This window comes from Fundulus heteroclitus, chromosome 15 (genome assembly GCF_011125445.2).
Source record: "Fundulus heteroclitus isolate FHET01 chromosome 15, MU-UCD_Fhet_4.1, whole genome shotgun sequence".
Taxonomy (NCBI): Eukaryota; Metazoa; Chordata; class Actinopteri; order Cyprinodontiformes; family Fundulidae; genus Fundulus; species Fundulus heteroclitus.
In genome coordinates this window covers 21,258,335-21,284,171 of record NC_046375.1, presented here as the reverse complement: position 1 = coordinate 21,284,171, position 25,837 = coordinate 21,258,335, and the positions used below count along the sequence as shown (strand labels likewise).

The 25,837-nt window shown below is 41.0% G+C and overlaps 1 protein-coding gene across 5 annotated transcripts in view; it reads left to right on the top strand.

Annotated features, from left to right (window-relative positions):
• ccdc85cb (coiled-coil domain containing 85C, b) overlaps positions 1-25,837 on the top strand; it is a 59,756-nt gene that overhangs the window by 19,818 nt on the left and 14,101 nt on the right. For all 5 annotated transcript variants that reach the window (XM_036147664.1, XM_036147663.1, XM_036147662.1 and 2 more), the window contains exon 2: positions 24,764-24,843. In XM_036147664.1, coding sequence (XP_036003557.1) covers positions 24,764-24,843 — 80 coding nt within the window. The remainder of the gene's footprint in view (positions 1-24,763; positions 24,844-25,837) is intronic.

The window sequence follows — 25,837 nt, the reverse complement described above, 5'->3', positions numbered from 1 at the left end:
TCATCATGGAGAGACACCTCGTTTAGCTTTGCTCATCATCACTGTCTCAACGGGTTTTTTAATTTTATTTTTCTAAGGGAAATGATCTGTGAGAACTCTTATGTTTTTTTTTTCTGTGCAAAACTTCCAAACAAGCTCAATCCTGTTGGCATAGGAATGCAGAGAGATGGATGCTGTATGCTGTGGATCTCTGCGATTCTGCGCTTCTTTAAGGAGGAATACATGCTTTATGGCCGTAGGGCCTTCCTGTAAGTCAGTCGCATGTACAATAAGGGATACCAGTTGGTATTAAATTGGGAAGCTGAGTGAGACTGTGCCAGGCTGCATATGGGAATGTGTATGTGCAACCTGAAACGAGATGAAAAGGTGCACCGCAAGAATTTTCCATGCAGAAGTTAATAATTAACTGTTGGCAAAATACTCTAGGAGATAACGGCATGTAAGCAGACGTACGCAGTTGAATTCAATTGTGCTACCGCATTTATGGCAATGCGGTCCACCAGACGGACAGAAGGGTTGATATAGGAGTGCCCACATTAGTGGCTATCAGGGGAATCACATGAGTTTAAAAATGAAGAAATGTGTTTTAAAAAGGGGGAGATGGTGTTGAAAAAACAGAAGGAGGTTTGAGGCTATGTAGGGTCAGCAGAAGATCTAAAGGCTCAAGCAGCGAGGGCTGGAAATGAATAATATTTTAACTAAAAAGATGAAAGGAGGGATAGAGTGGAGCAGAGATGAAGCTGCGAGGAAGAGCTGTGCAGAGGGACAAGAAAAAGGAGAACACGCTGTATTGTAGAAACGAGGAATATGAGGGGAAGAGACATTATTAACAAGAGATGGAGAGATGCAAAGCCCAAGCAAATCTTGCCTCAGCAGTGCTCTAAACAGCTCAATTCGCTAAGCAATGTCTTTTTAAAGAGTCAGTGTTGGTCATTTAAATCTCTAGTTACTACCATGTTACCGGGCTGGCTGATAACATGGTAGTAAGTAGAGATGCATCAATTTTATGTATTTATTGATTTTTGTTTTGTCTTTGCCAATTTCATAATGCTTTGACTCACCAACACCAACAAGTTCAACCGATTCCAGTTTTAACTTCAAAAGATAGAGCTGCACAATATCAGGGAATTGTGTAATTTTGATACTGGTGCTGAAAATTTTTCTGACAGTATCTATTACAGTTAGTCATTTTCTTGGTTCTTTTCTTTCTTTCCCATCCTCAACTACAAACATACATATGGCATGAAGGCAGTATGGGAATCCAGCCATCCATCCATTAGCCATTATACCCACTTATCCTTGCAGGGTTGTGGGGTTGATAATGTGCCATATCAACCATTGCATTAACAATAAAAAGAATGCTGCATATCAACATGTAAACGCTATAGACAACAACTTCATAGACCTATAGATTGAAATTCGTGAGGTAACAATGCTATCAGCTGTGCCACCAGGCAGCCCTGATGTAAATACATGGCAGTTGGATGATAGCCAAACAAATACTGCATCCAGGCAGCCTTTTGAGACTTCAGTATTGCAGACATGGATATTGTGATCACGTTTGCAAGCCGATTGGCCTTTATTTTGATCTATAATTAACAGCATTTAAAATAGATTTTGCTGGCCTTCTGTGTTTTACTGCAGAATCAGACGCGACTGTTTTAAAAGGCTTTCTAAAAACGAAGAAGAAATTACTAACAACCTTAATTTAAACTTATATTAGTGATTAGCACGTTTAGCATGCTAGCATTGCAAAGATCCTTTACCGTATTTTAAATCTAAGATTTCCAAAATGTCGCCAACATTTGCAAACCCACACGTTAGATAACTGCGTTTAATGGGTGAAAATGAGTACATGGAGCAACTTTGCTGTACTTCTGTTGCTTTAGCGCAGCCTGAATGTACCACATGGCTAACCTAAAGCTAACTTATTTTTTTGTCAGCTTACTCCATTTTAAACACATTGCTAATATTAAAAAAGGCTAACATTGAGTCCTCTTCCTTCAGTAAGAACCTCCACGCCAGTGAGTTCTGTTATCTATGCATCCTGCTGAAGATTCCAATAAAAAAAAAATGACATTCATGATTTTCTGATGGGTCAAATTCAGGCTATTTTGTCTTTGCATCTCCACTTAAAATGTTGCATCACAAGCTGATGTAGGTAGACAGTTGAACTATATAACCCTAAATTATTTTAAGGAAGTAGTAGGAGAGTTCAAATAATGGAAATATTGTCTACCCAGAATATCTAACTGTTTTAAACTCTCTAAACTGGATATTTTTCAGACTATAATAGCTAGCTGTTATTAGCTTCACAGACCGCCTAGTAACAGGGCTCTGATTTGGGCCTTTCGAGCTGCACCTCTCAACGCTCGGCAGCATGAATACATGCTGAAACAGCAAAACAACATACAAAGATGTGTTCTGTCTTTGTTGTCTATAAGTTTCAATAAATCTTTAAGTGGTACCGGAGCAGCATATAGTTTTCATAAGCGTAGAACACCCTATTACGGCTCTAGATGGTAATGTTTACTCCTTGGTTCATGTTGGTCAGTATGATTTACTATTTAAAATTGATATACAAGTTGCACCTGACTATAAGTCGTAGGATTGGCCAAACTATAAAAAAAAAAAGTGAGACTTATACTCCGAAAAATACGGTACTTGTTGCCTGACTTTACTATAAACTCCCTTTCTGCATTTCATTCAGAAGCAGAATCCATCAGTGACAACACTCTGGCAACGTGAGCGGATTTCACCATTCACGCAGCTCAGAGTTCATCTGCTTCCATGGTGTCCTACTATGAAATATCTCAGCGGTGGTCCGAAACAGACTTATTTTCAGTTGTTCTTTTTATGAATTACAGCCATCACAGGGAAGCATTTAGCAAGAAACTCCCTCGCTTGCAAGGCTGCAGATGTAGTCGTTTTCATGGGAAGTACTACACAGAGACGTCACAGTTCTGAGGAACATGAATCAGAGGAGTGCGTGCTGACAGGATCTTGGATGAAAAGTGCATTGGGTGGAACACATTGTCATTAGGTTCTAATAAAAAGCACCCGAGTGTCTTACTTAAGGCATAGACCAATCCCTTTTTTCCTTGTCTCAGGGAATTCCACATATGGGGAGAAAAAGGTAATACATGGGTTAAATGTTTGCTTTCTATATATATATATATATATATATATATATATATATATATATATATATATATATATATATATATATATATATCTCAACAATTTCACTCATATCCTTTATTAACCTGCGACGGTGGACATATTTAGGTTCTTACAAGCTGTTGGGGTTTTTTGCTGATGGCTCACAGATTAAAGAAAGCACTCGATCCATTACTCGGCCCGTTTGAGCCGCTACATGCTTTCAGGGATGTTGGAGCCTTTCCCAGAACACACTGTTTGTCCAAGCCAGGTCACCGTTCTATCAGAGGGGTGATGCACTGACTAGGAGAGTAACAAATTCACACCTACAGGCAAATTACAGTCGCCTGTTAGGCCAACATGGATTTCAAACGACGGGAATCTGAACGCGTTCCAGCATAAGGAACAGGGAAGCTCTCCAAACATAAAGTCTTTTATTTCAAAGGGGGGAAAAATTGAGTTTTGCCAAGAAAAAAAAAAGCTAGCATATGCTGCTCTATACTAATCTAGGGCTTTTACAGTAAGATGATTAAAGGTTTGATAACCCTACATTTAAAAAAACAACAACAGTAAGGGCTTATTTAGATCCTGTCAGAGCTGATTTGCCACCCCCTTTTTTTTTTTTTTTGCAGAAACTGCAATAGCATCAGATTTAGTATAGCTTTTTATTTTTTGCTACCATTTTTCCCAGTACATTCTAGCTGAAATCTAGATTCCAATATCTTCCGATTCACTTTAGTTTTCTTGGTTAGTTCCGGCGAGTCCGTGGGACCACCTGCTGACCTGCTGTCTGGTCCCGACCGTTGCCGCTCTCCGCTAATGTGAGCTGACACAGCGACTCTCAAAGGACAGCTGGCTGACGACAACGGACACACTAGAGCGTCTGACCCAACTGCGTTGGCTGGGGGAAACTTGTTAAATATACTTCAACTCTTTGGTCAGTGTAGTCCTTTACAGCTGTAAAGGCAAAATAAACTTCTAGTTTTACATTTTTGGGTCCATTTATATCACTAACTTTTTAAAACCCACTGAATGTTGATGCACCCTTCATTTTTCTTTTAAAACGTTACACTTTATAATGTATTTTTAAACTTTGTGACCCTTCAAACAAGCACCAGTATTGGGCATGAAATGACTGAAGGGTTGTTGTTCCTTTAGGCTGTTCTGACACAAGGAGGAGGTCATAATAAAATGGAAAAATTATCATACTGAGGAGTTTTGAAAGCCCTTTCCTCATCCCTGATTTAAAGGTTTATAAAATGCCATTTGCTCAAACCACTGTGATGTTTTCAGAAATGGAGCTGATGGTTAACGGTAGAAGTCCTCTTTGGTCTTGGCTCCTCTCAGACTCACTGCTATAATTTACCTCCTGGACTAATTTATGCAACCGAAGATGACAGGGTGGCTGTTAATTATAAGTTTAGTAACTTTAACAGAACCCCGCTTCACAAACCCCAACAATCCCTTTTTAATTTAACCAAACTGTGCTAAGCTGCTACAGTTTCACCTTTATTTCAAGAATCTTTGTCATTATTACCATAATGACATTTTTGATAAGGCAGACGTCGGCTCAGAATGCACATAATTGCACATACGTAGTGAATTTAAGAACGGCACCTTTTAAAAAAGCTTCTAGGTCACTTCTAGAGAGTTTTCATGGACTATTGTCTATTTCACTTTGAATGTTCTCTGCAAATTTTGCTCCCTATCTAACCCCTAGGACAAAGGATATAGAACCGAGCGGCAATGGTTTCTGACTTTGCTAACTCTTTGTCAACATAACTAGTTGCTCATATTTAGAGGAAAAAAAAAAAAAAAAAGCTTTCACAGCTACTACATTGATTCTCCTGGCTGCCCCATCTATGGAAGCGTCAGACAACCTTGCATGTGCACCCATGGCTGAACAAGCTAGAAAGTGTTCCTTGACGACAAGGAAGGTCATGTGTAGTAAAATTACCAGTTGATGGCTTTCCATTAGCCTTTATGAGGTGTTTGTGTGTGAGCCTCTGCGTGTGGGCAGATAGAGTCCCACTGTGGTCTCCATCAGATTGATTCAGGGCAGGTTAACCATCTGGCTGTAAACCTCCAGTCTCACTTGCTAATGGAATTTGTTTCTGTGAGTTTCCACATGCCTGTGTGTGTGTGTGTGTGTGTGCGTGTGTGTTTAACGCTGAGTTGAAGCAACACTAATAAACCTAATGACTGTGAAGGCAGACAGGGTTTCGGCCTATTAAAAGGATGGAATGCTCCAGCGCTACGTCGGCACTTATGGATTGCGACGCTTATGATGCCTCTAAATAATTTATAATGGTACTTAAAATTCTCCCTACATGTAGTCTGAGAAATGGTTAGGAATTTGAAATGGCCATCTTCATCCTATCAGTTTCGATACCCTAAATGTAAAAGCTGCGCGGTAACGGGAGCCGTGAATGTTTTTATCGTCTAAAAAGCGCAGAATAGGGTCGACGTTTAACACAAGAAGGCTCAGTGTAGCCGCTCATCAGCTGCACTTAAGTGTTTACTGGCATAATTAATCAGTGTCATGTGTTTGGAGCAGGGTAACACCGGGTTACTGCTGTTTTTTTTTTTTAATGGACTGTGTTGTGTGTGTGTGTGGAGTGCTTAGCGCACAACAACGCAGTGTCTGCATCAGCGCTAACTCTATTCCTGTTTGTTTTGTAAAGAAGCTAATTATGACTAGGCATGTCACAGTTATTACATAATCACCAAACTGTAATTATTTCTGGATTATAAAGGGACATTTCACACAGTCTCCGTAATGGCTTCCAATCCTTCCTTTAAAAACATAGACAAAACTAATTATATCATGAGTCCTGCTTGTTTTTTTTTTAATGTTTGACCCTTTTGTTCTGTTGCCATCTCATTCTCTAAGTGGAGAATTAGCATCATGTTTAATCACCTTCACAACTAACTTCCTCCTCATTAGGAGTGCCTTACGTAATGAATGAAATTATTCAAATTTGGCTCCAGTGCATTAATTATCGCATCACATCATTTTCAAAAGTCCTGATTTCAGTGTGATAACCTTCAACCAGAGAGTCCATAGCTCTGGGTTGAGAGCACCAGTCATAATTTTATAGGCCTGTTCTGATTTAGTTTACTTTAAGCTCTGACATTACAATAACAATTTAAGCAATTTGAACTTCTTTAAACCAGCCGTGCCTTTACAGCAATCTATTAGATGCACACTTGTGTGCATTTACTGGTAGGATTTTTCAGAAAAAGGTCTTTGGGTGCAAACCGTGGCTGGAGCTAGAGCCAAACTTTAACCAGTTCCAAGAGAACCGGTTTGTTTTATCACAACTAGATAATCAGGTTGTTGCCAACTTGGCACAACATATTGCCATTAGAACACCGGCCAAATTAAAAAAGAGCTAGAATGAGAGTTGAATGTCCTTTCAGTGCATTCAAACCATCAATTATTATTATCATTATTTTTTTGATGGGCAAGGTAGTCTTAAAGTTGTCAGATTGAGTTTACTTCAAAGTTTTAAACATGGTGCTTGCAAGCCGTTTGTAGACTGGCTGCCAAGAGCCCTGCCTCAAGCTCCTAATGAAACCAGTTTTATTACCCTTTATTTAGCATCTTGTATTAGCGATTAGCGCAATTAAAGTGACTAACATTGCTAGAACAGTCGTCTCTGCATGTATTCTCATTATCTAAGCTTAGAGATTACTAGAAGGTGGCCAAGGTTTTCAAATCCAACATGTTTTGGTAGGGACGGAGGTTTTAAATCCCAAAAAGATAAAACAGGGCAATTTTGCTGTACTGTGTACTACCTTCCTGTTATCAGCTTAAAGTCTTGCTCTCTCTTTCTATCTCTCATAGCCTGAATGCTCTGTAGACATGTCTGCACATGTAAAATAGTTTCTTCTAGATAGCTTATTTTGCACCTCTGTGCTTCTTCTGACATCAGTTTTCAATCGTCTTCTTCACTCAAATAAAACTCTATTGTTGTTCTTCTAGCAACCTGGTATCACTGTGCTTTTCTGGCCAATAACACGTTGGTTATCCATCTGGCCTCCAACTCATCAGGCCAAATCAAAGGAAATGGTAACCAACTCCAGTCATCTGCCAATTTACTGTTGTGGCTCAAAATCTTACTTTTGACCAAGCAAAGGTTTGGTACTTGGACAGTACTAGTTTGGGTTCAGAGTTTTTGCTTGGGATGATGGAGTTGTGATGAACTGTTGTCAAGCAAACGTACGTAAGCACCATTTTGGCATTAGAACAAAAATAGTAGAATATATCCTAGCTTGTCTTGAAGTTATCTTGCTCTTACTGAACATATTTCCAAATCTAGCACACCCCATGAAAGCTCAAAAGACTAAAGCAGGCTTTTGATGCAACTGGTGTCTGAATGAACATTCAACTCTTTAGTTTATGGGTAACACAAGTTAACCTGAAAACCAGCTGCTTCACTGGTGCATCGCTAGAACGGAGCAGAACTCATAGCTGCTGCTTCAAGAACTAAAGACGTTCATTTGGCACCAAATTCAATCTATAGGAGGAACAGGTCGCCCTTTGTCATTTTTTAACACCATACTTTTGATCTTAACAGAACGGCCTCTGAAAGTAAATGTTTGCAGCGTTATTTGAAACTTGTTCCATGAGGCACATTCGCTCAGATGTGCCTCGTGGTGTCAGAAGGCGAAAACCACTGACAGAACCAGTCGTTGGGAAACAATGTCACCAGTAAAGCCGGAAACAATTAGACAAGTTCAGACACCTGAGGAATGCTCGGGAGCTCCCATCAACCCGATGCGTTGGAAGACGTTTCCCATCGGGTCATCTGTCAGCCCTGCAGCTGGCTAAACATAACTGCAAGTTTTCTCCCAGAAATCACTGTAAGTGTGTTTTGATAAGTAACCTTTTTAAAAACTGTGGACCAGAATATGTGATACCGCAAATCTAAATAGCCTCTCGGTAAAAAAAACAAAACACTGCAACTGCAAAACATATGGTACTTTTGTATGAACTTTAAATTAACAGTGGCTATCTGTTAGAAGAAAAACCTCTTAAAATTCCATTATGTTTTAAATTAATCCTGTAATGTTTTTCACATTTCACCAAGTTGTGTGGTGTTTTGATTTTGATTTTTCCATTATTTTACCCAGAGTAAAGCCCAATTTTACTCACAGCCCTGTCACATTTTGATTTAATAATCTTTAAACCAAAAATGTAGGTTCTGCTAAGAAATGAGACATCCATTTGATAGATTTTGCATGCCAAAAATAATGTGTACCTTTCTCAGTAATCAGTGGATTGGTATTTAATATTTATTGGCGTTACGGCAGTCAAACTGTCATAAATCTTACAATCTTTGTGTTAACTTTGGTAATGAGCTCCACATCTCTGATGGCATCACCTTAATCTTTAGCTCCTGAAACAGTTTCTCTGTCGGATTCAAGTTGGGAATCTGGTTGGGCCGCTCTGAAACATTTATTATTGCCTCCAGTCAGAAGAAACGTGTGGGTAGGTTATAAAAGATTTCTTAAAACGTTTAACGTTAGCCTTATCTGTAAATATAACATTATATTGTGTGAATAGTATTATTTTTACATCTTACCAAATAGTCAGTTAAAATTACTGTATCTATACCAGTAATTCATTACTGGTATAATTTAGTTTGACTTAATGTTAATGGTGGTAACAATGTATTGTTTCCATTTTAAGCATCACCTGTTCACGGTACTGTGCTGTTTGTGGAACAGGTCTAATAACACAATAGTAACACAGCATATTACGCTGTTGCCATTTGACAGTTTCTTCTGGTAGTTTTGATCCTTTAACGCTTCCAGTGGTGTGAGTGGGCAGAGTTCATTGTTTTTCCCCCTGTAGCCATCCCCTTCAAGATTCTGCGGTGGTTATTTAGCCTGTGTTTGTCCTGTCTGCCCAGCTTTTCTTGTCTCCCCCAGACGCAGAGTGCGTCTCGCTGTCATTCTCCGGCTACCCTCCCAATGGCTTTATTTTTTCCCTACGACTGCAAAGTCTCAGCGCTGTCGTCTTGATTTAGTTTCATCTAATGCTGCCGGAGCAAGCAGGAGGCTGCAGAGCTCCGGTCCAACGTCATTACGGTTTCTTGTTGTGGTCGGGAGGAGATAACCCTCGATCCGCACAGCTCTGCTCTTGCGTAAGAGCCCTTTTGTCTTTGTGGCAATTACGGTGCTAATAGTCCTTCACAGATCCCTTTTACCCTGGATGGGTCAGCGAAAAGTCGCTAAAGCTCCAGACGACACAGGAATGTGCGCTTCAGTGCTTATCCATGTGGTTTGATCTGAGAGATTTTTCCTTGTGGCTTGGATTCCGTGAAAAATTCCTATGTTACTTTGTTTCCAGACACTTTTTCTGGTGTATCTTTTGCATTTCCCGCAAGTTGTCGCATGCAATACTTCATCGGGAGATTTACATCTGCACGGTGGCGCGGAGAAGGTTTTGTCTGCACTTTTATTTACAGTAGCAGAGCCACAAGTTGAAACTTGCCTGGCCTCCTTTTCTCTCCGGGATTTGCATGCAGACGGAGTCATGGTTTATTATTGGGGTGTACACCAACGACACCACAACATGATGTCATTGGAAATAAAAAGATTGTTTTCACTGGATTTGAAGAGGCAGTTCTGGTTTGCAAATTGCCTCATATCCCACATGGGATATGGGGACTTTTTAGCTGCGGATAATAAAGGGGTTTCAGGGTTGTACTTATGGAAGGAACGTTCTCTGCAGCTACCATCTAACTGTGCGCCGTTGGGCCTTGCTTACATAAGCACAACCTTTGCCAGCTCGGCGCTCACTCAGACAGGCTTTAAAAGAAATGCAGATTTATGCAAATAAGGTTGCTGAGGGGATTGTGGTGTCAAAACCGTGGTAACAGGGAGAGGAATGGGGTTAAAGAGGCCTGTGGGTTCCAAGATGACTTTCTCTACCCACAAGGCCCTCTGGTGTTTGTTTACACACTGAGTTGGTTTGCAGCTTGTACATGGTAAAGCCAGCTATCACGTTTAGATTAAAATCTAAGCATTTATGGGAAGGATACCTGCATGGCTGTTACCTAAAGTTACATATAAGTCTATCCTGTTGGTAACGTTTTTACTGATATTGTTGAAAGAAGTTACGACCCAGAGCTGTTTCCACATGGTTTGCCACAGGCGCTCCATTAAATTTAGATCTGGGCTTTGTCTGGTTCATTACAACTCACAAATTTGCTTTGATCTAAGCCATTCCATTACATCTCTGAACGTATGATTAGGGTTGTTGTGTACCTCTGCTCAGGTTTTTTTGCCGACTCCCAAAGAGTTTCCTTCCAGGATTGCCCTGCGTGTAGCTCCATTCATCTTCACATGAACTCTGATCAGCTTTTCCACACAGGAGAAGCATCCCCACATGACGATGCTGCCGCCATGGTGGGGATGGTGTGTTCAGGCTGTTGGACACTGCTAGTTTTTATTGCATACAGACCACACAGTTGGTATTTGGTGAATGGTAAATGGCTTGTACTTGTATAGTGTGTTAACTAGTAACCAACGATCCCAAAGCGCTTTACACTACAATCAGTCATTCACACCCTGACAGCGGTGAGCTATGTTAGTAGCCACAGCTGCCCTGGGGCAGACTGACAGAGGTGTGTTTGTCTGATTATGCATGTTTGCGTCTCCTATATAGCTTGTGGCAAGTTGCAACGGGGAATTTTTAGTACTTTGTTTCAACAATACCTTGCCACTTTTTATTAAAGGCCCTAGGAGTGGAGTACACTGAAGACAGCTTTCCTCCTCCTTTGTGAGCTGTGGTTGTCTGCGTCTCATTCAGAGCTAACATGAGCCTCTTTACATTTCTGATTAAAACTCCTCTCAGTTCAGGGTGGACTGCCGTGTCTTGGTTGGTTTGCTTTGGTGTCGTACGCTTTCCATTTTCAGAAGATGGAATAAACGGCGCTCGGAGCAATGTTCAAAGCTTGGAATATTATACCTTGCCCTATAACTTCTCCACAGCTTTCTCATTGACTGTCTGCTGTGTTCCTTGTTGTAAATGATGCTGTTCATTTGGTTAATGTTCTAACCTCTTAAATATTCACAGAACAGGTGGATTTTTTTTCTGGGATTAAATACCACTTCTAGGTGGACTTTATTAAGCAATAAGGAGACTTTGCTGCATTGGATTTCATTTGTGGGTATCAGAAAAATGTGGGTCATTTGTGGGTATCATTTTGGGTATCATTTTGGGTATCATTTGTGGGTATCAGTAAAATGGGGCAGATTTATATGAACGCCACACCTTTCGTATTTTGTATTTGCTAAAAAACATTTTTAACAATGCATCTCCATTCCACTTAATAATCATGAACTACTCTCTTCAAAACTCAAAACCCACATGTTCAAGATTGCCTTTTCACTATGATTTTTCTGTTACTTTCCTGCGTGTAGTTTGTGTTGTTTCTTTTCATTATGACAATGTTGCTATTACCATTTATTGTTTTTACCTGTACAGTGTCCTTGAGTGTTTTGAAAGGCGCTTGAAATAACATGTATTATTATTATTATTATTACTCTGCGTTGGTCTGTCGCACAGAATGTGTTGAAGTGCGAGGCGCATGAATATTCTCGCAGGCCACTGTAGATTATTCCTGAAGGCAAATGATTTGCAGACCTCTAAACAGACAATTTCCTCAATCCAGCTGCAGGATAGTGGAGTGCATAAAGATTGAGCGGATTTTGCAGCCATATGGCAGTCTGACCTGAGTGGTTGTCTGATTTAGCAGACTGTTGCATCACAATCTAATATCAGACGAGCCTCATTGTTTACCCAGGATGTTTGATGTTAGGAGTTCCTTATGTAACTGATGGCGATGCAACAGGAATCTCTTCCAGGCCTCTTGAAAAAAACGAAGGGATACTTTGTTGAAGGTAAAAAAAAAAAAAAAAAAAAGCCACAAAAAAGTGGACGGGAGTTATTTTGTTAAATAACATAAAGCATTGTTTCTACAAGGGTGAGTTCACAAGTTGCACAACACCCCAGAGAAAAACAATAGCCCATAGCTAATCCATCTCCAAATGTCTCATAATCCCTTCAGTTTTTTGTCTTGCGATGAATAGCCACTATGCTCACGCATGGACTGTAATTAAGACTGCCGACCAAATATTAGCCTGCAGCTTTGATTTCACGGGATTAAACCAAACTGCCTGCCTGATTGCCTTTCTTCCGGCCCAATCAAAAGATTAAGGTTTTGCAGCTTTAGCTGATGTCTCGGAGCAAATAGCCCGTCAGTAGGGAGTAAACTTATTTCTAAAGGACACAGATGCATTACCACGTAGGTATGGGGTTTATGTATGCGCTCTGTACAGACGCACACGAGCTTGTCACAACTACAGGCATATTTTTAGCCTGCCGCGCGATCCTGGAGGCGTGAGGAAACGTCCGCTGACCCTGCAGAAGGTGGTGATGTCAAGCGGAGGAGACAGCAGAGAAATGCATCACTTTCCCGAACAGAATATGTGATAGCAGCACTGTCTGCTGCAGTGCCCATAAATAAACCGGGGGTCGTCTCTCTCCGTCTCTGACAGGGACAACGTTGACTGACTGAACGATGGTCAGAGACGGGTTTCCTCGTGAAAGTGTACCACCTGACCACCACACGCAGCGTTGAGCGGTCGCAACATCATAATTACACGCATAACGAGATGCGATTATCGTGGGTAATTAGATTAGGTCCGTAATGACTCCCTGTCGTCTTGCCTTTGCTTTAATGGTCTGAGTGATTGGTGCTGTGTCACATGAGGGGAAATGATGGTCCAATTGCTTTAATAAAGCAGGTAACAAGTGACCTTCTGTTTGGCTGTTTTTAGACTGAACTCCTAACACGTCACTTTGCACTTTCTTTAAATCAACATATACCAAGTAAAGCATCCATATTAGCCGTTGGTTGGTTTTAGATTCCCACATAAAAAAAATATAATTTTGTGTTAGAGAAAAGTAACAATTATTCTTACTGCTGCTTCAATAATTTGAATATTATACTTCTAATAATGTTACTGTAACATTTATTTAGATTTTAATTTAAAGACTTAAGCAAACCTTAAGAATAAACCCCCTAAATTTAGATGTAACTTTTAAGAGTTTATTGGTCCGAATATTATAACATCCCCATTTTGCTCTTTCGGGAGGAGGGTTCAAGCAGCAAATTTTTGCTGGGTGAGCTAATAGCTTACCCAGAGTAAGCTATTAGCTATTGGATCGTCACCTATTATCTTAATAGGTGACGGTCCTTTAGGTTTTTTTTTTTTTTTTTTTATTTTATTTATATAGTGCCAATTCACAACACATGTCATCACACTTTGACTGTCCCTTGTTTTGCATAGGAAGGTTTTTTTATGTATCCTTTTTCCCAGAAGGACAATATTTTTAAATGTGCCCTTTTGGTATGAAAAGTATAGCAGCATTCTTTAAACCTGGTGGCTGGCAGCATGCAGCAACAGGCGGGAGAGGGGCAGCAGCTTGTTACTCCAAACAGAGTAACCGAGGAACAGTGTAACAGAAAATGTTAGCTGTTTATAATTAATAAATTTTTATTCATTCTGTTTAATATGGATCCGGTAGTTAGGGGCTGACTTTTAATTGTCCTTTTTTTTAATAGGACAATTTTACTGTCTTTTAAAAAAGAGTACGACTAGTAAGACTAGTTTTTAGCGGCTAACCACTAACTTAACTGTCATTATGCCACCCTTTATCTTTTGTTTTTTTCTGTCAGGTAGCCAAAATGATGTGTCTCACATGCAAGCAGTCTTCTTTCCGTACCTTCACCCTAGTGCTTCAGAGAGATGGGGTTTCCATGGGATACTCCAAAGGCAATGAATAATTACAAAAAAAAAAAAGGTTGGATGATTCAAGGCAGGTTGTTGAAACCCACCAAGAAAGCAAATGAGTACAAAGTTGATCCATCTAGTCTGTTTTTAACAGTTGTTCAGATACGCTGGATGTCCTTTGGTTGCGTAATCCAGCTGACGCTTTAACTTTGACACAAGTCACTACACACACTACGTCTCTAAGCGTGAAGCAATTCTGAGCTGTCATTGCATGCCAAGGCACACATTTTTACATTCTTATCTACATAACAAATGTGCCTTTTTTCCATCCAGATCACACTCCTACACAAAAACGCTGCAGAGTGCACAGTGAGGTGAGGTGCTTTCTCTCCCCCCCCCGAGTGGGTGCCATGTCTTGTCAGATGGGGTTAGCTCCCTGCCAGCTGATGAGCCAGTCGAGTCTTTGAAGCCCTTCCAGGGGCTTGTGGTTTACGTGCTTGGGTTGCCAGGTTCTGCCGTTCGCCTCATTAATGCAGCATGGGTACCCACTTAACTTGTTCCTCTCTGTTGCTCTGGCCAGCTTGCCCTGGCCTTGACCCATCGTTGCCCAGCCGAGCAGAAGAAGCATGTACTAAATCAGAGGATGCACGCATATTTTCAGTTATGTACATTTTTATCAAATATTAGGTCACGATTTCTTTTGATGTTGTGAAAATAAAATGAAGAGGTTTGGAACAGAAACAGGTGTTGTAGTCGTCCATTGATCTTTATTACTGCTCTTATTCCATACTGATATCCTCAAGTGCACATAAGAAACATTTTTATTATTACTCTTTAAAAAGCATTATTTCAAAATCACTTAGGCGTGCCTGATGGTGCCATGCAAAGTCTTAACTCCCATTAATACGACCGTCTTGTTTTAGAATGAGGCAGAGCAGCTCTGGAGTCAGTGGCAAGCAGACTTAGTAATAGATTTGCTTTTTGTGAAAACAAGCATGATTCCAGTGAACATCCACACTTCTGCCACACTTTTTAGTTTATATTCAGAGGCTACATTTGTGTTCCTGGGCTTTGAAAAGACTCATCTTATACCCCCTCCTAACACTGCTCCATTACACTTCACTGGTGTAGGAATTTAGGATAGCGATGTCCCCCTATGATAACAACACCCCTTCTCATGACACACTAAGCATACGCTCTGTGAGCACTGACGAATATTAATTCACCTATGTTATGCCCAACACTTGGCTAAACACTGTAAAGTCGGCCCCCGTCATCCGAGCACACCACAGATGTAGTCGCAACATATTTAACAGCTGCTCCTCTTCCTTCTCGGGCAGCTCTACCGCCGCCGCCACTGCTTCAACCTCCCCATCAATTTCACTTCTTGTTTTAGACTGGATGGGTGGAGTCACGTGACTACAGAGTGTAAACGTAGCACAGCGTCTTAAAGGGACAGGAGCATAACCTACCTTTACCCTATAAAAATTAGTTTTCCTTAAATCTTTTATAAAGCTGAAAATGCAGACAAGGGCAAAATGACGTTGGTTGTTGTCGTACATTTTCGGTGTCGGTAAATTTTCGGTTTATCGCCCAGACCTACCTGATGGGGCTTTCTCATTTTCTCACCTTTTGACCAGGATGCCAGGATACAAAACAAGAGAAACATTGAAAAAGCAGCTGTACTGCTCAGCTGGTCGTTTGTGTGCGAGTAGTTTCTGACGGGGATACCGATGTGTCTCTGTTTGGTTTTGGTGAACTGACAAAGGTGGAACAAAGCCGATTATATAACGTGTAATATTAATGAAAGATGAAGAACACTGAAGAAAATTAAAGTTAATTAAGATCATATCTTCATAAAAAAATCAAATGGAGTTCAAATCGTATTTGCTTACCTTTCCATTTCCTCACGATAGCGAATAAAATGTGGCTACCATTGCCAATCAATTCACTCTCCTGCTGTATGGAATTACAGCCATATTGAAATAAACAATATGGAGCAATAACATCTGTCAACATTATGCAAACAACTACACCACTCATCTTTATATACTTGTTGGATAGCATGAGGTTTATTATTTACTCAACTATGCTGAATGTAGAGGTGCACCGATCAGGCTATTAATGTGTGATAAAAATTTCCAATTTTCTCTGAGCTCCAAAGTACCCACTCCGATTTCTTTCCAAGGACTGTAACGTATGTTTATTGAGTTGTGTTGAACGGCTAAATTTGATAAACTAGTGACCATAAAAGGAAACACGTGCTGCAGAAGGTATGAGTTTAGACAATGGGACCAGCTCCAGCGCAGTTGTACTTTGATCCCATTGAGTATTGTGGATGATGCTTATTCTGGCAACGGCTCTTTTTTTTTTTTTTTTTTTTTTTTTTTTTTTTTTTTTTTTTTTGCCAAGCGGCATGGATGAAGAATCTGTTACAGTCCCTCTGAGTCGGTTAATTTTTTTCAAGGTGTTATATGAAGATAAGACTTAGACAGACTGTATTGTCATTCAACTCCATAATCGCAATGTACATTTGGGCAAAATGTAATATCAAGGCTCAAAAGACAAAAGAGAAACAAGTACCTTTGACATCCAGGAATTACAAACGGAAATTTTCTTATTAGGCCTAGAAAGGACATTATTATAGCTGCCCAGTTTTCTTTCTATTGATCATTGCTCCTTTCATCAGTGAGCTGAACTGAAGCAGCGGTGCCTCCTTCTTTGAGCTTCTCTCTCCCCCCCCCCCACCTCTTTCTTCTTTTCCTTTTTGGTTCTGTTTTGTAAGGGACTTCTTTTCAAGTTTTACTTCCCAGCATGAACTCAGTGTGTTGCAGACTGACTTGGTTCTGTGAAGTTGTTGGTTAGCAGAGTTGTTGGCACAGACAAAGGCAGAAGGGAGCGTTTGGACGGTTTCAGCTCTTTCTTCAACATCTTGAGGTAATTGACCCAACCTGGTCCCTCCTTAAACACACACACACACACACGCGCACTCGCCCACATGCACAAACACACACACACACGGTGTAATCACAGATGGGTTTAAAAATCCCCTTTCTTCCACAAACCCTCTTGCACATTTTCCCTGCCTCCCACACAACCTCACACTGTCAGCTTAGACACCCATTCAAACCCACACACTCCCCTGACTTACAGACACCGTACATGAGCATTCACTCCTAGTACACACACACACACACACACACACACACACACACACACACACACACACGCACATTGCTTAGAGAATATCCATGTCTCTTTGCTAAAACACTGAAATACAGCTGTGAATAGGAGATGAAAGCCAGAGCTGAGCCAGGAATAATAAAAACAGGCTGATTTCAGTATGCTGTAGGCTTCTAAACTGCTCTGGGAACCGACATGAAAACATGAGGGGATTCCAACGCACCGTCCTTTTTTAACTGAACGGTTTTACCAAAAGCTACTTTGATGTTCCAAAGACCTTGGAGTCCAGAGAGTGGAGGATGGTTTTGTGTCATTCCCTTTGGCATCAAATTACCGCCTGATTTTAATAGTCACACGTACTGTACATTCACACTAATTCTAAATTCATGTACAATCTCCTGCCAGCACACCGGATGCCATGCTCTTTGTCTGGGCTCTTCCTTCTGCCTTTAATAGACAGGCGTGTTCCGACCCACGGTAAACTCTTTCCCGCCCAGTGTCCCATAATGGGATTTGTGGCATGCCCCCAAAAGGCGTGATGTGCAACTTAAGAATAGATGAAAAGGTAAGCTGCCAATTTAAAGAGAGCCTTGTTTCACCAATGTAAGCAATTTGTACCACCAAAATGGTATGTACTGTAAATAACTTTATCAGATTCACTCCAATAGAGAACAAGATTACAGAGCCTGCTTTCAATGTCAAAGAAGATCAAAAGATTGAGAGTTTTAGGTTTGTTTTATCCAAAATCCTGCTTAAAAGGTAGTAGCTCTGACCTAACTGGAAGTCAAGCATTATAGGTACCATTAACTGTTACCCATGCTGGTTTCACATGATGCAAGAGACTGGGAAGCCACATAAGGTGACTGAAGGACATAACAACTTAACTCAATAGAGAGAATACTAGCAGCACCATAAAGCACTGTATTTAATTTTTTTTTTTTTTTTTTTTTTTACATAAGCTGGTGTTTGCAATGCAGCACAGCTAACCCCTACAGCAAGCTAGAAAAGGTCAAAAGCTTAAAATTCCCATGAGCCACTGCTTCCGAATTAGACTCATGGGATATTTTCAAATCTGTTGTATGGAGTGGTTTCGGCAATAATGTTGCTGAGTAATTTGTTCTCTTGTGCTAATTTACAGCTAAATTTATTTTCAACTACAGTTCAAACTATATATTTACAAACGGTTTATAACAAGAGACTTTTTCCTCACTATCTACTATTAAATCAGAGTAGACCTTTCCTGTTTTAAATCAGTTATGCTTACCCAAATTATCTCTGTATGCTAAATGCCATGATGATGATGATGATGATGATGATGATGATGATGATGATGATAATAATAATAATAATAATAATAATAATAATAATAATAATAATAATAATAATAATAATAATAATAATAATAATAATAATGAGCAAGATAATTACTTGTGAAATATTTTTTTCAAAAATTTCGTTCTCATTTTCTCTGTATTTGGTAGAATTGCCCTTTAAATTTGGGCTCTTGGTTTTGATCTCGGCTTCCTCCTGTCACATGTCGATGTGCCCTTTGGCAAGGCACTTAACCCCAAGTTGCCTACAGATCTGTATTAATGTATTAATGTGTGCATGTTTGTGAGTGCAAATGGATTGCTCCAGAGTAAAATGCATTGAGTGGTCTTTATGATTAAAAGCATTGTATAAGTTTGATCTATTTACCATTTAAATATTATAATGTAGATCAAAGGTCTTTGGTAGCCTTCCACAAGTTTATCACAATAGTTTGGCATTTTGGCTCATTTCTGCTGTCAGGTTAGCTTTTCAGCTTTCATAACAACTTTTTCATGAGACAGATATAAGGGCGTTGCAGCGGCTGGATTGTTCTTGGGTTGATTTGCACAATATGCACCAAAACACCTTTGTGTCAGGCATCTGGTAGGGATGGAACAGAATCAAGCCGTAACACTGTCATCTGGGTGTTGCCAGATTGTTTAATGGCGTATTAGTCATAGGATGTACAAACTTCTGAATTTGAAAAAGTAATAACAGATTGGCTAGTAAAATATCTGTCATTATTCTGGCATTAGACAAAATTATTTTGGTAATCCCAACTAAGCTTAAATAGGAAATCCATGATTTAAAGTCAGACAATAAGGAAAAATAAAGTTGCCATTTTATACAGTGTATGTAAATAGCTGGTTTCAAATGTATATTGCAAAAAGACACGTTGTTATTAGACAGATATTCTGGTGCAGGTTGGGAGGTACAGTATTGTAAGTTTGTCCTAATTGCTATATTTTATAAAAAAAAATTGTCCAAAAGGTTTAGCTGAGTTCAAGTTGAGTTTATGCTGTAAAACATGAACCCTCCTGTGCTGTCTCATTTCTAAAGTTGCTATTATTCCTATTCTGGGTGTGGAGTTGGCCCCGGTTTTAAGAGGAATTGCAACTATCTGACTTGAAAAATGGCCAAGAGTAACTGCGGTGAATTGCAGAAGAAACCAGATTAGCTGATTAGCTGTTATGGACAGATGGGGATGGGATGCTTTGGAGCCCAGGAGAAAACAAAGCAGGGTCAGTGCAGGTCAGGACCTTTTTTTAAAGGATCAGGGCTTGGATTTCTTTCAGTTGAACTTTCTTGTTGTTTGGTTTCAATCACAGCGTAGCAGCAATGGCACTTTACCGCTGGGCAGTCTGGAAATCATCAGGAATTTTTCGAAACAGCACAGAGCAGTTACAATGGCTAGAGCAGAAACAATAAGAGCATGTAGTAAAGGTAGGAAAAAAAACCGAGGGAAATGAGGAGTGGGGCAGCGTTAAGGAGGGAGTGGCCAGTGGAAGTGGGTCACAGCGGCAGTGACGCGATCCGGCATAACGTGCCGAAAGGCAGATGGACTTGCGCCACACTGTGCCTCACCTTGTCCTGTACTCTCACACACTTCTCCAAGTCTGCCGACCGTTTCTCGCCGAGCTGGGCATATTCTGCATCTTCACAGGACGTTTCGCTAATCCTTTAAGCAGCTCATAATGCTGCATTTAGGTTAAACCTGACTGCAAGTAGCGTCAGCTCCGGTGTCGGTTTGCGTAAACGAGTGCAAATGATCTCAACAGTACGAGCATGATCTGAAACTGTACCTCTGATGTTGCTGAGGAGGAAAAGACGCAAAGCAGCAGGGAGTAAGGAGAGATGAGGAGACCAAAGGGAACAGTTTGATTTCCTCCCCCTTCATCCATGAGGATGACACGGGTGTTAAAGAGTGGCAGACTGTGGCATTCTCCCTGTGTATGTGTTACTGGATGTGTTGTTCCATGCTCATATTGAAAGGCAACAACTATCAATCCAGCTATAAAGTCAATTTGGGGTCAGTCACATAGAAACTGACAACCATGCAGAATCCTGTGCATCCCTACGGCTAATTTAGTATCACAATTTACCCTAGCATCCATGTCTTTACAAATGGGGGAGGGGGAAGGGGGACTTGCAAATTCTACATTGAAAAGCTTGAACCGTAGCCTTAACCAGGAACTCTGAGGGGCCAGTTTCTGGTATCAAGGTAGGCAAAGGTTTGTAAAAAAGTTGCTTTTAATGAGATTCCAGACAAAGACCTGGAGAGAGCGGGTGTTTTTTTTTTCCACCTCTTTGGAGCATTAAGGATCCAGCCTTGCTTCTCTCCCTACTATTGCTGCACTCTTCTACCCAGCTGGCTGATAGAAAGCTCCCACAGTGTCCACTTACCTACAACCACATTGAAGTAACATGGTTTAAAGCAGGACATGCCAGCTGTGATAAAAGCAAGAGGTGCCGAGCCCACAGCCCAACCAAAATAAACATGGCGGCGCAGGAGGACACGCGCGTAGCTGCTGCTGTCACATCTGTTTTGTAAAAAAAGGCAAAAATCACTCGACATGATGACATCAGTGTCACTATCCAAATAAGCATGCCTTGACCAGTGTTACTTGTGGTTTATTATAGCGCCTGCTGCTTACATTTTCATTTGATACCGTGATTGGCTAAAACCCGACTTTGGTAGGCGGGCACCAGGTGTCGATTCCTCCAATGGGCTCGGAAAGTTCTGCTAAAGGTCCCTCCTTTACCCGAACGGATTTGATGGGAGCAGACCCAGATTGATAATGCGTAGGATTAAACAGAGTGTGCTATACATTGTCAATCTGGCGTGCCAGAATAGTTTTAAGTATTAAAACAAAAAACATCAAAGAAAGGCTATCTATCAAACAATATTATTCCTGTAATAATCAGTATGTTCATTTTTTAAGTAGTAGTTTAAATAATTGTTTCTTTTTTTATATAAATAAAGGCATTTAGGCCATTTTGTACATTTTAGTTTTAGAATATTCTTGTAAATACCATTATACAATTTAAAAAGTAAAAGGTTTTCTTGTGTGTAGAACAGCGGGGATGGTGAATTTTTGAAAAACATGGTAAAACCAAAGTACATCCATATTTTTTTATTTTTTGGTTGCACACCTTGAATTATACGGAGCTGTATTGTAACCACTGTTTATGTACCCTTCCCCGGCCTCTTTCGGAGTAGCCCCCCTTTGCTGTGTGAGCGTGCTGGTGATGACTGAAGGCTGAGGAGCCTCCGTCCTAATCGGCTTGAGATCTGGCTGCAGGTCAGGCCAGCAGATGACTACAGATTAGAGGGTCACAAGGCAGTTAGAGAGGATTACCAGCTCTGGGCAACTCTAACCTCCTGCTGTAGGTATCCAACCATCGGTTAACAAGCCTGCACAGACTCTCTGTGGAAGTCAAGGGGGCAGACTGTTGTTGCATCTGCTGTGACTCACTAACCTTGAACTTTTGTCAGCGTTTTGTCACATCACAACCACAATATGCAATGCGTTTTATTGGGATTTTATGGGAAATATCAATGCAAAAGTAGTGCACACTGGGAAGTGCATGGTAAAGGACAATTTTATTTTTTTTTAATGATGCATTGAGCCCCTTTTACTCTGACACTGCTCTATGAAATCTAGTGTCACCAATAGACTTTAGGAGCCACCTATTTAGTAGACTTCAGCTGTGTGTTTAATCTCAGTATAAATGTAGCTGTTCTGTGAAGGTCTCAGGTTTGTTAGGGAACATCAGTAAATAAACAGCATCATGAAGACCAAAGAACACAGCAGGCAGGTCAGGGAGAAAGTTGTGGATAAGTTTAAAGCAGGATTTTTCAGCACTGTAATTCTGGAGGAGTTGTGAAGAACCCAGGCTAGGGTTGAACAATCTGTGTACAGGACAGCTATTAATCAACCACTTCTGACAAGAAGCCATTGTTGGAAGAATCCCATAGACACTGTGAAACACGGGGGTGACAGCACCATGCTGAGGAGCTGAATTTTCTTTAGCAGGAACAGATTAGATGTTAAGATGGATGGAAGAGCTGAATACTTACAGAAGAGAGCTACAACACAGTGGGTTAATTCATAGCATATTAATGTGTTATAAGGGCCCAGTCAAAGTCTTCACACAAATGTATTGGAGAACCTGTGGCAAGTGGATGTTCTCCATTCAGTCTGCTACTTTGCAACAACAAACTGTCTCAAGTTTTATTCTCTAGATAAGCAAAGCTGATAGAGACCTACCCTTTAAGACTTGCCTCTGGGACTGCAGCAAAATGTGGCTGTACATAGTGCAGTGAAATACACCTACAAGGAACCCATCCATCCATCCATTTTCCAAACCGCCTTATCCCTCATGGGGTCGCGGGGGTTGCTGGTGCCTATCTCCAGCATTCACTGGGCGAGAGGCGGGGTACACCCTGGACAGGTCGCCAGTCTGTCGCAGGGCTACAAGGAACACTTTTCTTAATACATGTTGGGTGTTTTGCTGACTGTCTGTCCTGCAGTGCCCCAACTCCCTACATAACACCTGTGCAATGAACCCCACGGGATTCCTAAACTGATGGATACATTTGTTTTTTTTTTACCCTACAGCAGCATTTTCATCAACCTTTGTTGCATCAGTGTGCCCTCTCTCCGTCCCAGTGGAGTCCCACTTCCTAAACCCAGTGAAATAAAGCAGTGTGTGCGCTGCAGAAGTGTGCTCCTCCTCGTAACTTGCCTTTTATCTCCGCAGATTAAACACACCTTTTTAGATAGCAGGCTCGGTGTCGTCTACCCGAGTCGAGCTGCGCCTCCACTCCCTCACGGAGCTTCTGTCCTTCGACTTGAACTCCGTAAACCGGATTCAGGTTGGCACAGAATGTGGCCTGTTAAGTAGGAGCTCAGTTGGGAGATAATTGTGTCTTTTGTTATGTAACGAGTAGTGTAGGAGACGTGTGGGGCGTTCAAGTGCTCCGGGTTAAAACAAACAAACAGAACAACCAGTGCTGGTCAGCATAGGAATGCTAAGTAAATGGATGTTGGGCTGCAGTTAGCAATTTCACGAAAAAAGTGTTTGAGCCGAATAAACTAACAGCTGCAGAAAGGGTCTTATGTTGAAAACTTGTTATTCTGTGAGTTTTGTTTGAAAATCTGGGTGTTAATGCATCAACGTCGGAATATACAAATTAGCATCTTTTAATGATGAGTAACAATACAGCATTATTGACTGCTACAAAAGGCTCTTTATCTTGTATTACTGATAGATTAGGTTCTAATTTAATGGATAAACTAAACATAAACTAAAAAGGCTAAAGATGAATATTTGTTGCTATTGCGTCACAGAACAAAGTGATTCAATCAGTAAATGAAACGAGCTGGAATAAACTAATAATAATCATCATCTTTGTTTGTCATTGCAACAGAGATGCCAATGAAATGTGTCCTCTGCATTTAACTGATATCTTTTAGGGAACAGCGTTCTGCCACTCAGCCGTGGCTAAGGAATATTCTGGGCCTTGCTCACAGACCCAGGATTGGAACCCAGAAACTTGTGGCGTCTCCAGGATGAAGCGCCTTAGTTTTACCACTAGGCCAGCCTAAGATACAGTCACCTTACCTTTTGTTGGGCAGGTTTAACAGAGTCTGGTCCTGCTTTAGTTCTGACATGCCAGTACAATTCATTTCAAAAACAGAAAAGTTAAAGTGTAGTAGCCCTCTTTAAGCCAGCTGACTGGAAGTACACAGCAGCTGCGCTATGCTCCAAACAGCGGGACGTTCTGGTCACTTTGGCAATTTCCTTAGTCTCTATTTAAACAGGGTTGTGGAAAGTTTTTCGTGATTTTTTTAAACTAAGCAGCACGCCCATCATGCTGCATTTGTGCTCTTTGAGTGGGCTGAATGGATTGTGTGCCGTCAAAGTGTTCTCTTTGGACAAACCCATGTTCAGTAAAACTGGATTACAACCCAACTAGACTGAACAAAGTCAAGTCCATATTGTTTAGAGTCACAGTTTAATTCAAGAGTTGGAACAGTTCTGAAAAAAAAAGGTAAAAGGTCAGTTCTCCTTTTGTACACATAGCGGCGTTTGTTTAATTCTTTCACTAAACCACTGTGGAGAGCACTCTTGCAGAAAGAGTCCTTTTGTTTTGTTTTTTTTGCGGGCTTTTTTTCTTCACCGTCGTATTTGCGCAGCAACCTTTTCCTGCCCCGTTGGTCCGCCCGCCTTTTCTTCTCCGCTCGAGCTCTTTGAAATGCTAATCACCTCTCCTCCGTCTTGTTTGCAGATTCCTCCTCCAACTACATCAGGCAGCTGGAGACGAAGGTCCGGATACTGGAGGACGACAACAACAAGCTCCTCTCTCAGGTGAGATGCTAATATGGCCTTTCCTAAACAACTCTCCATCAGGACTTTCATTAAAACTTTTTTTTTCCAGCTCACCCTAAACATGAGATCGGCAGCTGCGATGACATAACGTGCTCGGCCTGTTCTTCTGTGGAGACGTTCCCTTACCACAGGCCAGCTTGTTAGTTGCAAAAGATGTGTATCCATGTTTAATTCATAAGGAGTCCATAATCTTCAGTTGCGAGCGGAGATGTTAGCCCTATCTGTGAGCTGGGGAAGCGGAAGAAAGATGTGAGGAAGAAGGGGGGCTGGGAGGCGGAAAAGCTTTAAGTGACAGTGACTGAGTAAAAGTTTTTCCTCCCTATCTTTTTTCCCCTAAAGTTGACCTCTTGCTGACTTCTCCCAAATTCAGAGGATTTAAAGTGTGGAGCATGAAAGAGGGAAGAGGGGGTGTGGGGGTGCTGCAGCGCAGTTCACCAGGAGGTCACATGTCAGTCTGCCGAGGTGTGTGTTTATCCACACCGCGGCTAAAACCGAGGCACTAATTAGCCCTCGGAGGGGGATGAAAAGTTTGGAACATTCAAAGGACGATCATTAATTATTGCTAAAGATGTCATTAAAAGATAGAGACCGACATTATCATTTTATCATAAGGTTTTATGATGTGCGGCAGCTCATTTGAATGCCAGCCAGACTGCAGACAGTCAAACTGAGGTTGAATTTTCCACGCTGAAAGCCTTTTCACTCTTAGGCCTTTTTAAAACCAATTCTCATTTCAGTAGTTATGCACAGTGTCGCAGTGGGTTTACCTGACTCCGCCAGATAGATTTGCTCCGCATATCCATCTGGAAACCTTCCGTTGAAGTAACTTTGGGAAGGGGCGAAACTACTGGTTAGCTGATTGGCCTATGTTGGTGATAGACGGGCCAAATAAACCAATCAGATTCGTTGTCGCTCTGTTACGAGCAACGATGAAAACACAACCACAAGCCAAGCTACTCTTGCTGCTGCAGGT